Below are 17,408 nucleotides of genomic sequence, written 5' to 3'. Positions count from 1 at the left end.
AATAATTTGCATCTACCTTGCATAACATTTGTTTTAGGTCATTTTTGCCTGTTAAACTATCTGGTTAGCTAGATTACTACGATTCACATATAGCTAGATGATAGTTATGAAGAAAAATGTTTGCTTTGTGTATATCTTGTTTTGTCTCCGTTGTCATTGTCCTAGCTGGAAGAAGGTTCACTGAATGAAAGGTGAAGGGTGAAGTAATACAGTAGGGGGAGTGCGAGTGCTTCTCAAATGTCATGTTTTATGCGTTCTCCACACTCATCCTCACAAGAACCTACTTAACCTTTTACGGGGGCAGCCCGACACCGGTACACTTATGACAACATCCAGCTCAAAGTGCACGGCGCGAAATTCAAAATCTATTTTTTTTTTTTAATATTTAACTTTCACACATTAACAAGTCCAAGACACCAGATGAAAGGTGCACATCTTGTGAATCAAGCCAACATGTCCGATTTTTAAAATGTTTTACAGGGAAGACAAAATATGTAAATCTATTAGCTAACCACGTTAGCAAAAGACACAACTTTTTCTAACTCCATCAGTTTCTTACTCCATCAGGTGCTATCACAAATTCGACCAAATAAAGATATAAATAGCCACTAACCAAGAAACAAATTCATCAGATGACAGTCTGATAACATATTTATTGTATAGCATATGTTTTGTTCGAAAAATTTGCATATTTCATGTATAAACCATAGTTTACATTTCAGCTACAATCTGAAATTGCACCAAAAGCAGCCATAATATTTACAGACACCAACGTCAAATAGCTAATTACTCATCATAAAACATTTCTGAAAAATACATAGTCTGCAGCAATTGAAAGACAGGCATCTTGTGATTCCAAACAATATTTCCGATTTATTAAATGTTTTACAGCGCAAACAAAATGTATCGCTATATTAGCGTAGCTACAATAGACAGAAATAATTGGGCGCCCACGGCCAATTCACATGCACGACAGATATATGAAATAACATCATAAAATGGGTCTTACTTTTGCTGATCTTTCATCAGAATGTTGAAGAACGTGTCCTCTGTCCAGATGAGTCGTTGTTTCGATTCAGAATGGTAAATGTCCCTCTTCAATTAGCATTGGCACTAGCCGAGTGGCATAAATTTCTCCAACGTAAACACAGTCAGAGGACGGAACACGGCAAAACTCCCGAATAAAGTTTCAATAATCTGATTAAACTATATTGAAAAAACATACATTACGATGATATGGTCACATGTAGCAAAAAAAAAATCGACCCGGAGACGTTAGCCATTCGTTACCAAGGCAAAACAGAAGTCCATCCCACTTCCTCCAGAGTACCGGAAGTGGACGGTCAGGACAAAGAAATAGTTTTTTTTCCACCACAGAACAAGATGAGCAGAAAAATGTCTTCTCTGACATCCTCTTTACACCAATAGGAAGGCGTATAGAGTGTCAGCAGACTCCTAAGTGTTAAGACCATGTATAGGCATCAAATTGAAAAGAGCATCGATTTCTGACATTTTACTTCCTGGTCAAGAAAAGTGCTGCAGAAGGACTTCTGTTTCACTCAGAGAAATAATTCCAACTCTTTTAGAAACTAGAAAGTGTTTTCTATCCAAAAAGAATAATAATATTCATATTGTACGAGCAAGATTTGAGTAGGAGGCCGTTTGAAATGGGCACGATTTCACTGGCTACTCAACACTTTGCCTTGCAGCCATAAGAAGTTTTAAGGGAACTTCCTCAGAGAATGCACTCGAAGCATGAGAGTGTGGAGCATGGTAGTATGCATATTGAGAAATACAGATTGTCTCAAATTCCCAGTATCGTTGAGACCAACCACTCAGACAACCGGTAGAGTAAGTTCAAATGTAATTTTATTCAACATTTCGGCTTGTAAAGATTGTTTCTAAATTTCAAAATAGGATAATATCAGACGGTACCTAGCTAGCGTTCGCATGAGCTATTACCGGCTGATCTAATAGGCTAAACCACAGTAGGGCTGGGCGACATTTCGCCAATACCGGTATACCGGTTTGGGTCTATTTTGGTGGCCTCCAGTATATTCTAATGCCTTGATTCCATCCAAAATACACAGTGAAATGATTGAATACTTTATCGACTTTAACATTTGTTGTGGTATTGTGTAGAAAGACAATTTAAATGACAAACTGTAAAATGAATGTATTGTTAGTTGTTTTGGATATCATCTAAGTCTATATGATCAAGACTAATTTCAAAGTAAGAGAACATTAAAACTTTAACATTTAACCTGTCTTCTCTTGAGATTCAAGTCTTATTTACAGTTTTAGTACACAATATGCATTGCCACTGATGTTTGTTTGTCACGATCGTGTGGCGGATTAACGGACCAAAATGCAGCAGTTGGAAAATATGCCATCTTCTTTTATTTTAACACGAAGATGAACACGACACAAAAACACTTTAACAAAACAACAAAATAACAAAACGACCGTGAAGCTACAAACGTTGTGCACAAACATACAGGCTACTAACGTTCTTACATAGACAATTACCCACAATCAATGAGAGCCTATGGCTACCCTAAATAAGGCTCCCAATCAGAGACAACCGAAATCAGCTGTCTCTAATTGGGAACTCATTCAGGTAACCATAGACTCTCCTAGATAACTAACCAACATAGACAACTCTAGACATATACACTCAACACAAAACCATCTACTACACCCCATAACCCCTTTACCAAATAAACACCCAAAACCAACAAAACATAAACATTCCCCATGTCACACCCTGACCTAACTAAAATAATAAAGAAAACAAAGAATAATAAGGCCAGGGCGTGACATTGTTCTTCAAATTTTGTATTTTATTAAACAGAAAAATGAAGTATATAAATAGCCCACTTTTTTTTTTTAAATACATTAAATTGAATTAATAAAAGGGTTATATCAGTCTTAAGTATTATATCGTTTGGAGTTTACATAGCCTACATTAATTTAAAATGAGGAAGGGCCCTATAAAATCTGTTTTCTCAGTTTTGTTTTTCCAGGTTTTAGTTTCCCCCCATTTTTTTCCCAGGATCTCGCCCTCAAAGTCACACTTTTTAAATAGAAAAACAACACAATTGGATGTTATAAGTCCATACCAATGCTTAAACCACATCAGGAGACCACTTTTGAGGTCTGGGCTATTTCGATTTTTGGGTGTAGTTATCCTTTAATTCAAGTAGCAATAGGCTGTTGTTTAGTGTTGTTTTTGTTGCACACATGTAATGTCGAATTTGTGAAAACAAATAGGCCTACCCACTGGATTGATTAAAATAATAATAATATCATTGCATGATATTATTGGTAAGCATAGTGGCCAAGACAAACATATTTTCACGTATTCACGAATATCATCCAAATCATTAAATCATAGTACGTTTCTAGGTTCATTCAGTAGTTTTTACCAGATATAGAATCCTGTTGAAAAATAATCTTAAAAGTACCATTTATATTTGTGATACTGTTGCTGCTTCCTGTTGTCATGGCTTTTTGATTTATCGGCGAGTGTCAAAACACCGGTTTTAGATGTCTAAATTCATAATCATTATGCTGAAATAAGTCCTAATATTTTTAAGACCAATACATAAATTTTTCTCCCTACACACAAGTGCCACACTTGTGTTAAGATTACTTGTATTTTGCTAAATTAGTATCTTAAACTGCACACGCACCAATATTTACCAAGCGGTCACTCAAGACTGGAATTGATTTGCTTGTTCTACTGTAATCAATAGTGTGCGCAAATTAATCACTCACATCGATATTGTATTGAAATCAATGGAACTGGGATAACAACTGCGGCGACATGTACCATTTGCGCTCTTCTAACAGACAAACCACAATGAACTTGGGTATGCTGCATATAGTGTATTCAGACCCTTTTTCCACATTTTGTGACGTTACGGCCTTATTCTAAAATGTATTAAATACATTAAAATCCTCATCAATCTACACACAATAACCCATAATGACAAAGCGAAAACAGGTTTTTAGACATCTTTGCAAATGTATTAAATTAAAATATGTATTCAGACCCTTTGCTATGAGACTTGAAATTGAGCTCAGGTGCATCCTGTTTCCATTGATCATCTTTGGAGTCCACCTGTGGTAAATTCAACTGATTGGACATGATTTGGAAAGGCACACACATGTCTATATAAGGTCCCACAGTTGACAGTGCATCTCAGAGCAAAATCAAGCCATGAGGTCAAAGGAATTGTCCGTCGAGTGGCCAAAAGGCACCTAAAGGACTCTCAGACCATGAGAAACAAGATTCACTGGTCTGATGAAACCTAGATTGAACTCTTTGGCCTGAATGCCAAGCGTCACATCTGGAGGAAACCTGGCACTATCCCTACAGTGAAGCATGGTGGTGGCAGCATCATGCTGTGGGGATGTTGTTCAACGACTGGGACTGAGAGACTAGTCAGGACCGAAGGAAAGATGAACGAAGCAAAGTATAGAGAGATCCTTGAGGAAAACCTGCTCCACAGTGCTCAGGACCCCAGACTTGGGTGAAGGTTCACCTTCCAACAGGACAACAACCCTAAGCAGACAGCCAAGACAACACAGGAGTGGCTTCGGGTCAAGTCTCTGAATGTCCTTGAGTGGCCCAGACAGAGCCTGGACTTGAACCCGATCAAACATCTCTGGAGAGACCTGAAATAGCTGTGCAGTGATGCTCCCCATCCAAACTGACAGGGCTTGAGAGGATCTGCAGAGAAGAATGTGAGAAACTCCCCAAATACAGGTGTGCCAAGCTTGTAGCGTCATACCCAAGACTCGAGGCTGTAATTGCTGCCAAAGGTGCTTCAACAAAGTGCTGAGTAAACGTTCTGAATCCTTATGTAAATGTTGTATTTCAGTTTTTTTTATACATTTGCAAAATGTCAAAAAATCAGTTTTTGCTCTGTCATTATGGGGTATTGTGTGTAGATTGAGGGAAAATAACAATTGAATCAATTTTAGAATAAGACTGCAACGTAATAAAATGTGGGAAAAGTCAAGGGGTCTGAATACTTTCCAAATGCACTGTATATCAGTTGATAGATGACAACCTGTCGTAGCCAATTATCAACATATCTCTCTGAGATTTTTTTCCAGTAGATGGCCAATACAGAAAAGGAAACACCACTTTTTTGACAACATCATTTAAACAAATCACTACCTCAAATCTGTTTCTAAGTAGTGACAGGGGTTGGCTTTCATTAGAATGATAGTTTAACCCTCAAATCAATGTGAACCCAAAGAGGAGCGCCCACGTTTTTTTTTTTGCCATGTGGTTTGAAAAGGACAGCTGCGTTCTAAGTCCCACTACGGACTGCCACGTATGACAAACACTGGTACTAAACCAAAGATATTGATCTGTTTTAAGAAAATGATTTCATGAGATCGTGATAACTATACACTTTAATACTAACATCAAGAGTCTGAGGTAAAAAGGATGTGTATTTTCTGTAATTCTTGTGTGGTGAAAACGTTAGTCTGTGTAATATAGTAACACGTTCTGTCCACTATAGGGAACTTAGTGTAAAATAACTTACTTTTGGTCATGTAGTGTATTTAATTATGTGGACACCTGCTTGTCGAACATCTCATTCCAATATCATGGGCATTAATATGGAGTTGGTCCCCCCCTTTGCTGCTATAACAGCCTCCACTCTTCTGGGAAGGCTTTCTACTAGATGTTGAAACATTGCTGCGAGGACTTGCTTCCATTCAGCCACAAGAGAATTAGTGAGTTTGGGCCTGTTTGGGTGATTAGGCCTGGCTCGCAGTCGGCGTTCCAATTCATCTCAAAGGTGTTCAATGGGGTTGGGGTCAGGGCTCTGTGCAGGCCAGTCAAGTTCTTCCACACAGATTTCGACAAACCATTTCTGTATGGACCTCGCTTTGTGTACGGGGGCATTGTCATGAAACAGGAAAGGGCCTTCCCCAAACTGTTACCACAAAGTTGGAAGCACAGAATTGTGTCATGTAATTGAATGCTGTTGCGTTAAGATTTGCCTTCACTGGAACTAAAAGCCGAGCCCAAACCATGAAAACATCCTCAGACTATTATTCCTCCACCAAACTCTACAGTTTGTAAGGACCGACGCTGGAGAAGAGAAGCAGGTACACCCCGTGGGGGTGTTGAACATTTAATATGGATCAGACATCGAACAGGAACAGCGTCAACCAGGTAACAAAAATGACAAACAAACATTAATCCTGAATCGGGGAACAGAGCTTGGGAACAGACCGAAATAAGGTAGGTAATGACACAGGTGATTGAGTCCAGGTGAGTCCAATAAGTGCTGATGTGCGTTATGGGGGGAAGGCAGGTGTGCGTAATGATGGTGGCAGGAGTGCGTAATGCTGGAGAGCATACCGCCTTTGAGTGCCAGGGAGGGGAAGCGGGAGCAGGTATGACAGGGAGCGGGAGCAGGCGTGACACAGTTGGCACTATGCATTGGGGCAGATGGCATTCTCCTGGCATCCGCCAAACCCAAATTCGTCCGTCGTACTACCAGATGGTGAAGCGTGATTCATCACTCCAGAAAACGCGTTTCCACTGCTCCAGACGCTTGGCTGCTCGGCCATGGAAACCCCTTTCATGAAGCTTCCGACTAACAGTTCTTGTGCTGACGTTGCTTCCAGAAGCAGTTTGGAACTTGGTAGTGAGTGTTGCAACCGAGGACAGACGATTTTTACACACTACAAGCTTCAGCACTCTGCGGTCCCATTCTGTGAGATTGTGTGGCCTACCACTTCGCAGCTGAGCCGCTGTTGCGCTTGGACGTACGGGCCATTCTACTGCCAATGTTTGTCTATGGAGATTGCATAGCTGTGTGCTCGATTTTATTCACCGGTCAGCAGCTGGTGTGGCTGAAATAGCCGAATCCACTAATTTAAAGGGGTGTCCACATACTTTTGTATATATAGTGTATTTGGACAAGAATGAGGCTCTCCACTACCTATTGCTGCAGTGATGATTCACAGTCTTCATCGGATGTTTTCATTATTCATCTGCAGATAATCGCCTAAAAGCCTACATCTACCAGTAGCCTATGCAAATTAGGGAGCCTAATGAACTCACTGATACGATTTGGTAGACTACACTGATTGATGTGACGAGTCACTCACTTTAGCGTCACTGTCTGGTAAGCCCCAACATCCTAGAAAAGGAAACCTAGAAAATCCTTTAGTTTACTTGTCCCAATGCAATACCATGGACAAATAACCACATAGCCTGTGGTGCATAGGCTATGTGAAACATGCTAAATAAAATAAATGAATGTGCCAGAAAACAATAATTAGGCTAAGTGGATTTCAACTCATCGTTACCACTTACATTACATGGGATGTGCGAATTAACAAGCATCATGTTCTCTCCCTCCTCCTTGTAAAGAAATTTGACTGCAACCAACCACAGTGCACACAAATTGTACCTGGAGGCAGGGCAGACATACTGCGTTTACCTGTCATCACTCGCATTGTGAGTGACAGGCGCCTATCCTATCAATAGATTGCTAGAAGATGCATACCGTTCATTCTAGAAGGAAAGGGCTCGTCTGACTAGCGAACTTAAGCTTTTAAATGAAAAGTAGTCTAGTTAATAGGAAGTGGCTGGCTGAAAATTAGTCTGTAGGAAAGCACTGGATGTGATGTTCTCCCACTCTGTCCTATACTCTGCCTCTGTTGTCTAATATAGATAGATCCTCCCAATTAAAGATAAGGAACGTTGTGTCCTAGATGTTTTATGGAATGTTTTTTGACAGATTCAGATTTTAATGGTCACCGCGAGACTGTGGGAAATCAATAACTGTGTTTTCCCACCTTATGCCTGATCATGTTAAATTGCCTTCAGCTTTTTGAATAATGGGTGGTCCAGTCAGCGCAGAGCAGACATTGACAGCTAAGACTGCAGGGCATTTCCATCAAAAGGACCCATGAGCACCAACATGTGAAGTTCATAGGAGCATATTAAATTGGTAAATGAAGGCATGGATACATTTCCATCGTAATAATTTGGCATAAGTAAAGGCTTTGATTTCTGGATAAACAGATGGAAAAGGTGTCTTAGAAAACATCTACCAGAAAGTATTAAAAGCTTAGCTTCTGTAAGTTTAGGAAATAATGGCTTTGTGCCTTGTAATTCTGTTACCAAAAACCCACATATCTTTAAGATATTTTATAATTTCTCCCCCTCATGAGGGAGGATAATGAAAGTTCACAGAAGTAACAAGTAATGGTTGACCTGCCAATTAGTTATAGTGGTTTTACTGATACATTTTATTTATGAATTAAGTGATTAAAACTCTTAATTGGTAACGGAATTACCAAAAAATCAGTAACAGAATTACTGCAACTGAATTGGCTACAATGGGAAATCATAGTCACAAATCACAGTTAGGTCACCTGCTACTGACCCTTCCACTGGCATACTGTTATGTTCAGCTCATAACTGTTTTCTTTGCTTTTCTGTCGTCTGGTGGTCAAACCAAGAGTGTTAAAAACAGTCTGGACAATCCCTCTCTCTTCGCCTCTCTCTCACTCTCCAGTTAATGTCACCTCTCCCAGCTCTTACTGACAGCTACCAATGAGCCTCCACTCTCCATTGAAAAGTAGTTGAAATTTGTTCAGTCCACCCTGGCCTTGACGTTAACATTCACAGAGGGACTGGACTGAACCAAATCTGAACCTATCAAAGACTTGTGTTTTTCAAGTTTGGATAGCACAGTACAGTACTGAGTAAAGTACAGTGCAATACAGAAAAGTATAGTACAGTATAGGGATGTGCATCTTTCCCTTTCAAGACGATTCAATACGTATCTAGATACATGGGCTCCGATACGATGCAGAAACTATAAATTTTATTTCTAAACGATTAGGTCTGATTCGGATTGATTAGACAACGAAGCGATGTGATTTGATGCAATACGGTTGCATAAACACATTTGTTTTCCATTTTAAATTAAAATCTGCTGTTGATGTAGCTCATGAGAGCTGTGTGTGTGTGTTTGTGTTTGTGGTGTATGTACTATGTATGTAGGCACCTAGTCTGAAATGACTAAGCATCTACCAACCCACTACCACGGGCAATGTGGCCTATGTTATTTGTCTCCCACCTTGGTTCTGAAATCACCATCACCCACTAATTAGCTTGTGATTTTACAGATTGTGTTTGAGCTAGTGATGTGAAACTTTACCCTGTGTATCTAAAAATGACCATATACACTGATTGTTTAAAGGAAAACTACCAAAACTATTGCTGATGGTGAACCTGAGCAAGTACTGTACCCGTCCAGTAGGTAGCTCATAGCCAGATGAGTTGTGTCTCGGGGTAGCTTACTTTTATTCCAGTAAAACACGATTTTTAACAGCTTATAGATGACAGTAACCTAGCAAATTACATAGGTTTTATTAGTTGGTTGACAACCTAATATCGCGCAAGCCACTTTAGCATTTGGTATGCTGAAGGTGCCGCGCAGAAGACCAGGAACAGGCCGCCTATCTCGCGTTGGTCAGTGTGCGAAGCTGGACAAAGTGCGCAGTTTGACTAAGCTACTGATATTACCTAGGGTTGTTCTGCATGCAAAATTACTTGTAGATCAATTACTGTCAATATGGCTACATGCTTAGTTCAACACAGAAGGAGAGAACGCATCAGTTGTCACAAAATATTAGGTATTTTCGGGAAGGTAGATAGAAATTAATTTGAGGAAAAAATAAATGAATCTGCAATTCGTATCGTTTGAATCGATTTTCTGGCCAATGCGGGTTTGGGGTCCTTGGACCGATGCAGTCCTATCTTAAACATTTGAATCGGGGACCAATGCGTATCGGTGAATCGTTACATCCCTAGTACAGTACAGTATATTTTACTGAACTCTACCCTACTCTGCTGTTTTGTACTGTACTCTACTGTGCTGCGCTGTCCAAACTTGTGAAACATGAGGAGAATGACATTCATATCCACAATACAGAATTACATCATGGGTCCCTGATCTGTACTGATCAGGGACCCATGATGTAATTCTGTTACCGTAATTCCGTTACCGGGTGTAAATCCACTTCACTTACTGTAGTTCAATAACCAAAATAGATTTTTTTCAAACTCAAGGTGCCATATCATAGCTGACACCCCATTCTTTCTGCAATATGCATCTTTGAATCTTAATTCGGAGCAGATATTTAAGACTTTTTGGAAAACATGGTCGCATAAAAAGCTGAGGGAGATTTTACCGTAATTCCATTACCAAAGTTTGTATCTCCACAGTTTTACGTAGTCAGTGTATAGAGTAGCGTAATTCCGTTACCGTGGAATTGCCCTGCATCATCACCGTAAGTTATGCCTGGGGGGCTTCCTGAGCCTCTATTCTTACTGTACTGTCTGTGTGTAACTGAAAAGCCCATCTATGGACAGGCTGAGTGTTCTCAGGGGAGACAGACAGAGCTTTACCCACTCTGTTTTTAGATACCGCAGCCTCAGCACAAATTACAGCTTAGCTCTCCCCCACATGACGGCTCACAACTAAGATTGAAGTCAGACTGTCAAAAGCCCAGAACAATGCAAGCTGCCTTCGCACAGTTGGACTTCTCTCGTAAGCAACCCTACTCTCTTGATCCTGTTTCGCCTTCATATGGATCGCCCTCCAACTTGTTCAATTACCGCTCGACTTGTTTTAGGGTTATTCCTTGTGTTTTGCTGATCGGCTCAAAGCATGAAGCACAAACACTTGAAGAGGTAGTCTCTCATGCTGTTGTAGCCTCTTTCAGCTAGAGAAAGTCTGTCTCTGTGTCTCTAGTAGAAACTGTGGTGGTAGAAAGTTAATACAGAATGCATGCTGTGGTCTGTGGTCTCCTATTTTTGATCTGTGCTGTGGCATGTGGGGTTGTGCACACTGAGTGAACAAGTACCTGTGTGTGTTTACGTGCATTCATGTATACATGCATGTATGTGTTTACGAGCCAATGTGTGGTTTTATAACTTTGTTCTCTTTCTCTTTAGGTCACTGCTCTATTTGGCTGCTGTGAGGGAGGCCAGTGCTGTTACTGGTGAGCATTGAGACTTCTCCACCCCAGAAAGACAAACGGACGGAGTTCCCCTGCCCAGTGCCCCTGTTCACCTTTTCATGGATGCCAGGCTGGCCCTGCTGCAGCTTGGGACTCTCCTGGTCCTCCTGTCCGCAGCATTGGAGTCGACTGCTAAGCTGACTGCTGGTGAGGAGGTCTACACTAACACCTGGGCGGTCCACATAGAGGGGGGACCGCAGGAGGCTGACCGAATTGCCAGGAAACACGGCTTCATCAACCATGGCAATGTGAGTAGCACAGCAGTGCAACCTGTGGAACCCCTCTAGTCAGTCAGAGTGTATGATCTCTCTATGCCCTGCATCTGTGGTCAGTTGAAACCCTATTCTATTTCAGTGACAGCCTGCTCAACAGGCTTTAATGTGCAGCAAGATATACAGACAGGACAGCCTATAAGCCCTCGTGTTGAAAGCCAGAGTGCATGTCATGACTCTTCCATCCCTTGCTGAGTTTAGCTGTCAGCTAAAGCCTGCACTCCTATGGGTTCTATGCTGAACAAAAATATGAACGCAACATGTAAAGTGTTGGTCCCATATTTCACAAGCTGAAATATAAGATCCCCAAAATGTTCCATATGCACAAAAAGCTTATTCGTTTACATCCCTGTTTGTGAGCATTTTTCCTTTGCCAAGATAATCCATCCACCTGGCAGATGTGGAATATTAATAAGACTATTAAACAGCATCATCATTACACAGGTGCACCTTGTGCTGGGGACAATAAAAGGCCACTAATATGTGCACTTTTGTCAACCGGCCTCACAACCGCAGAGCACATGTAACCACGCTAACCCAGGACCCCCACATCTGGCTTTTTCACCTGCGGGATTGTCTGAAACAAGCCACCTGGACAGCTCATGAAAGTGAGGAGTATTTCTGTCTGTAATAAAGCCCTTTTATGGTGAAAAACTCAGTCACATGGGTGAACTCCTGCCCAGTCATGTTAAATCCATAGATTAGGGCATAATGCATTTATTTCAATTGAATGATTTCCTTATATGAACTGTAACTCAGTAAAATCTGAAATTGTTGCATGATGCATTTATATTTTTGTTCAGTATAGTTAATTTGGGCATACAATACCGTGTGTGTGTCAGGGTTTCTGTTAGGGAAATGTGGCCCGGACATTTAACCAGCAGCATTTTAGGACCCATATGCATTGGGTGTGTAACCTGATCAGGGCGTCCACCCACGGTGCTCAGAATGACAGAAATTACATTTTAGATTATGGTAATTCATATTAACAGAACATGCAAGTAGAGGATGCAACGATGCACAGTCCTTACCGTATTCTGATTTTGTAGATGTTAAAATAACTGTCCACATTTACTTTGACTCAGCCAACAAGACGAGTAACATAAAGCAAAATCACTATCCTATGTCAATATACTATCCCCCATGGTAGAAAAGTTGACCTATTCTATTGGTCAGCTTGTCGAGAAGTAGCCTATTCCAAACAGATTCTGGGTCAGTTGTGGGAAGATAGATCCCAAATTCATACAACCAGTTGACCTAGGCTACATTCTTTTTTAAACGTTAAAAAGCAATGCGTCTGATGCAACACATCAGAATTGTTTAGCTTAAAATGTTGATAAACTATTATTTCTCCACATTATAAGTGCAGCAATGCCCACAAGGCATTAGGCTACACGCAAATGTTCATTCCATAATGCAATTAGCGGGAAAACACTTTTGTCAAAAGGGCACTGGACATGCTAGTTGTTTCATGTGACATTAAATATCCGTTAGAAATTTTGAAATAGAGGAGATGTAATAGGCTACTTTGAAGCGAGGTAGGCCTAAGACATGCCTCATATGTACTAAAATGTTCAGGTTTCAAACAATGAAGTATATGTTTTCAAAATGCAAAGCCTACTGCCTCCAGCTCATTACAAAGTAGTGTGTGACGTCCTGATGAAGCCTGTTTTCCGTTGCTGTTTGAGATGCTGCAGCAGTAGCTCGTTGCTGTTTGAGATGCTGCAGCAGTAGCTCGTTGCTGTTTGAGATGCTGCAGCAGCAGTAGCTCGTTGCTGTTTGAGATGCTGCAGCAGCAGTAGCTCGTTGCTGTTTGAGATGCTGCAGCAGCAGTAGTTCGTTGCTGTTTGAGATGCTGCAGCAGCAGTAGCTCGTTGCTGTTTGAGATGCTGCTGCAGCAGTAGCTCGTTGCTGTTTAAGATGCAGCAGTAGCTTGTTGCTGTTTGAGATGCTGCTGCAGCAGCAGTGGCTCGTTGCTGTTTGAGATGCTGCTGCAGTAGCAGTAGCTCGTTGCTGTTTGAGATGCTGCTGCTGCAGCAGTAGCTCGTTGCTGTTTGAGATGCTGCTGTAGCAGTAGCTCGTTGCTGTTTGAGATGCTGCTGTAGCAGTAGCTCGTTGCTGTTTGAGATGCTGCTGCAGCAGTAGCTCGTTGCTGTTTGAGATGCTGCTGCGGCAGTAGCTCGTTGCTGTTTGAGATGCTGCTGTGGTAGTAGCTCGTTGCTGTCTGACAGATTTTCCGCTCAAAGGCTTTGTATCTGTATGCTGTAAGCGTGTGAAAAATGAATATAGTGTTGCCTACACACGCGACAATTTAATTCAAATAAATTATGCAAATTAACTTAGACCGGTAAGCATGACCAGTCAAATGTATTTCCATCGACTAGTATTTACATTCATGAATAGGCTAAAAAGCATTATTTCGCAATGGGATTGTTTCTTCTCCCGGACAATTGAACAGTTTTATTTATCGGCATTTCAAAACAAATGTATAGGCCAAAAGCCGGCTATTACCGGCTAACGGAAACCCTGGTTCAGTCACTCCACAGAAGATTTCACTGTCTGCATCGAATACATGCGTAGGAGGCTCTGAACTACAGTACCAACCCCCCTCCACCCTATCCCACACAGAAAGAGGATTTTCAGAGCGGTTTTCAAATTGAAATCAGGCTTATCTTCTGCTTTCTTTATGTTGCTGTCCATGCAGCTTCTGTCTTGCTGTTATTGTAATAGATCCTACGGCGGTCATAAAGTAGTAGGATGAGATGTGATATTTTTAATTTGTGAGATGCCTCACGTTGTCAAACTCATCACCACTCAATTGTCTCCTTGGCTCTGATTGTTTACTTATTAAAGTACTGTAGTTTATCGCTCTCAGCTGGCTTTGATTGGAGTTCTTTGGTTATTGATTTAATCTAGCAGGAACTGCTGTTGGGATGCTGTGAAAGGGATTCTGCTGTAGCGAGAGAGGGAGAGGGGGAGGAAGCCATTAGAAAAATGTGCCTTAAATAACCTTTTATTCATAATTGGCTCTTTGAATGCAAGTCATTATTTGCTCTATTGAATAGGCCTTATTCTGCTTTGAGACTGCCAAGCAATCAAGCTCCACACAGATTGACGCACATGTGCACGCCGCACATACAGTCACACACACAGTCTCAGACATTCTTTCCCCCAGAGGATAATTTTATGTTTATACCTTCATCGCTTGTTACGAACACTTCATGAAGGTACTTCTGGTAGACAGGAACAATGGAATAATATTAAGTGGGTTCTTCTGTCTTTTCCCTCTCTACAGCCTTGTAGTATAGGCCCCACTACCACACCAGTATTCCCATTTGACGCCCCCAGTTTCGAGCCTGAAACATCTGTATGCCTCTGCCAGTAAAGCACAGGGCAGACAGAGACTTATCCAATCAGAGATCCAGGGCTTGTAAGGACTGGCAGGGGTTGATTGTTATTTTGGAGGACCTAAATCGGCCTGTCATTTTTTAACCTTGGTATCGGGCGTTGTCCTCTGGTGATGTGTCATGAGTTTAGTCTTTCTCTCGCTCTCTTTTTCTCTCTCTCCCTATCCTCCCCGTCTCGACATCTTACTCTGCGCTCTCTTCCACTTTCACTCTTTCCTTATGCACGCATATATTTAATCTCCCTCTGCTCGCTCTGTTTATTCTCTCAAAAGCTCCCCAAAGCTTTGTCCTTCTCTGCTCTTTCTCTCTTTCCCTCCCATCACTCCCTCCAGATGCTTAGGCGGATTCGGACTCGTCAGTCTAAAACCGATAGATCAATTTAATGGGGAAATATACGTCTGTGTTTTTTTCTGTCATTACTCACTCATGCTGAACGGTGGGTCTGGGAACAGAGGACTCCTTGAAGATGGGTCGGTTTGTCAGAGATGGATGTCTGATGCCATATGGTACAGAGTCCTGCTCACATCCCACAGACAAACAGTAGGTTACAGAGTAAAGCCCTACTCTCATTCATCTCTATTCTCTTCTCCCGTTCTCTCCTTTTCTCTTCTTTTCTCCAAATCAAATGTATTGGTCACATACACGTGTTTATCAGATGTTATTGCAGGTGTAGTGAAATGCTTGTGCTTCTAGCTCCGACAGTGCAGTAATATCTAACAAGTAATATCTAACAGTTTTACAACATATACTCAAAATACACGTACATCTAAGTAAGAAATGGATTAAGAATATATATACATATGTCAGAGTGGCATTGGGCTAAGATGCAGTGGTATAGAATACAGTATATACAAATGAGATGGGTGATGCAATATTTACACACAATTAAAGTGACTAAGATACCATAGAATAGTATGGAGTACAGTTTATACATATGAGATGAGTAGTGCAAGATACGGAGACATTAATGTGACTAGTGTTTCATTTCCTTAGTGGCCAGTGATTCCTAATCTTATGTCTATAGGCAGCAGCCTCTGATTTGCTGGAGATGGCTATTTAACAGTCAGTGGTGTAATATAGAATACAATACAGTATATACATATGAAATGGGTGATGCAATATGTAAACACAATTTAAAAGTGACTAAGATACCGTAGAATAGTGTGGAGTGCAGTTTATACATATGGGATGAGTAATGCTAGATATGGAAACATTATTAAAGTGGCTAGTGATCCATTTCTAAAAGTGGCCAGTGATTCCTAATCTATGTCTATAGACAGCCGCCTCTGATGTGCTAGTGATGACTGTTTAGCAGTCTGATGGCATTGAGATAGAAGCTGTTTTTCAGTCTCTCGGTCCCAGCTTTGATGCACCTGTACTGACCTCGCCTTCTGGATGATAGCGGGGTGAACAGGCAGTGGCTCGGGTGGTTGATGTCCTTGATGATATTTTTGGCCTTCCTATGGCATCGGGTGCTGTAGGTGTCCAGGAGGGCGGGAAGTTTGCCCACCGGTAGGGCAAACCGCACCACCCTCTGGAGAGCATTGCGGTTGTGGGCTGTGCAGTTGCCGTACCATGCGGTGATACAGCCCGACAGGATGAACTTAATTGTGTATCTGTAAGAGTTTGTGAGCGTTTTAGGTGTTAAGCCAAATGTCTTTAGCCTCCTGAGGTTGAAGAGGCGCTGTTGCGCCAACTTCAACACACTGTCTGTGTGGGTGGACCATTTCAGTTTGTCAGTGACATATACGCTGAGGAACTTGAAGCTTTCCACCTTCTCGACTGCGGTCCCATTGATGTGGATAGGGGGGTGCTCCCTCTGCTGTTTCCTGAAGTCCACGATCATCTCCTTAGTTTTGTTGACGTTGAGTGAGAGGTTGTTTTCCAGGCACCACACTCCCAGAGCCCTCACCTCCTCCCTGTAAGCTGTCTCATCATTGTTGGTAATCAAGCCTACTACTGTTGTGTCGTCTGCAAACTTGATGATTGTTGGAGGCGTGCTTGGCCACACAGTCATGGGTGAACAGGGAGTACAGGAGGGGGCTGAGAATGCACCCTTGTGGGGCCCCAGTGTTGAGGATCAGCGAAGAGGAGGTGTTGTTTCTTACCTTCACCACCTGGGGGCGACCTGTCAGGAAGTCTAGGACCCAGTTGCACAAATCAAATCAAGTCAAATGTATTTATATAGCCCTTCCTACATCAGCTGATATCTCAAAGTGCTGTACAGAAACCCAGCCTAAAACCCCAAACAGCAAGCAATGTAGGTATAGAAGCTGGAAAAACTCGGTGGCTAGGAAAAACTCCCGAGAAAGGCCAAAACCTAGGAAGAAACATAGAGAGGAACCAGGCTATGAGGGGTGGCCAGTCTTCTTCTGGCTGTGCCGGGTGGAGATTATAACAGAACATGTTCAAATGTTCATAAATGACCAGCATGGTCAAATAATAATAATCACAGTAGTTGTCGAGGGTGCAACAAGTCAGCACCTCAGGAGTAAATGTCAGTTGGCTTTTCATAGCCAATCATTAAGAGTATCTCTACCACTCCTGCTGTCTCTAGAGATTTGAAAACAGCAGGTCTGGGAAAGGTAGCACAGGGCGGTGTTCAGACCCAGGGCCTCGAGCTTGACGATAAGCTTGGAGGGTCCTA

General features: G+C 41.7%; 1 protein-coding gene across 4 annotated transcripts in view; it reads left to right on the top strand.

The window, feature by feature from the left end:
* The window catches only part of LOC129866912 (furin-like), a 190,476-nt gene that overhangs the window by 21,195 nt on the left and 151,873 nt on the right, over window positions 1–17,408 (top strand). For all 4 annotated transcript variants that reach the window (XM_055939940.1, XM_055939939.1, XM_055939938.1 and 1 more), the window contains exon 2: window positions 11,018–11,330. In XM_055939940.1, the coding sequence (XP_055795915.1) occupies window positions 11,142–11,330 (189 nt within the window). In that variant the 5' untranslated portion in view covers window positions 11,018–11,141. The remainder of the gene's footprint in view (window positions 1–11,017; window positions 11,331–17,408) is intronic.

This window comes from Salvelinus fontinalis, chromosome 12 (assembly GCF_029448725.1).
Source record: "Salvelinus fontinalis isolate EN_2023a chromosome 12, ASM2944872v1, whole genome shotgun sequence".
Taxonomy (NCBI): Eukaryota; Metazoa; Chordata; class Actinopteri; order Salmoniformes; family Salmonidae; genus Salvelinus; species Salvelinus fontinalis.
Note: the sequence above shows the minus strand (reverse complement) of the source record. Positions and strands in the feature narration are given on the sequence as shown.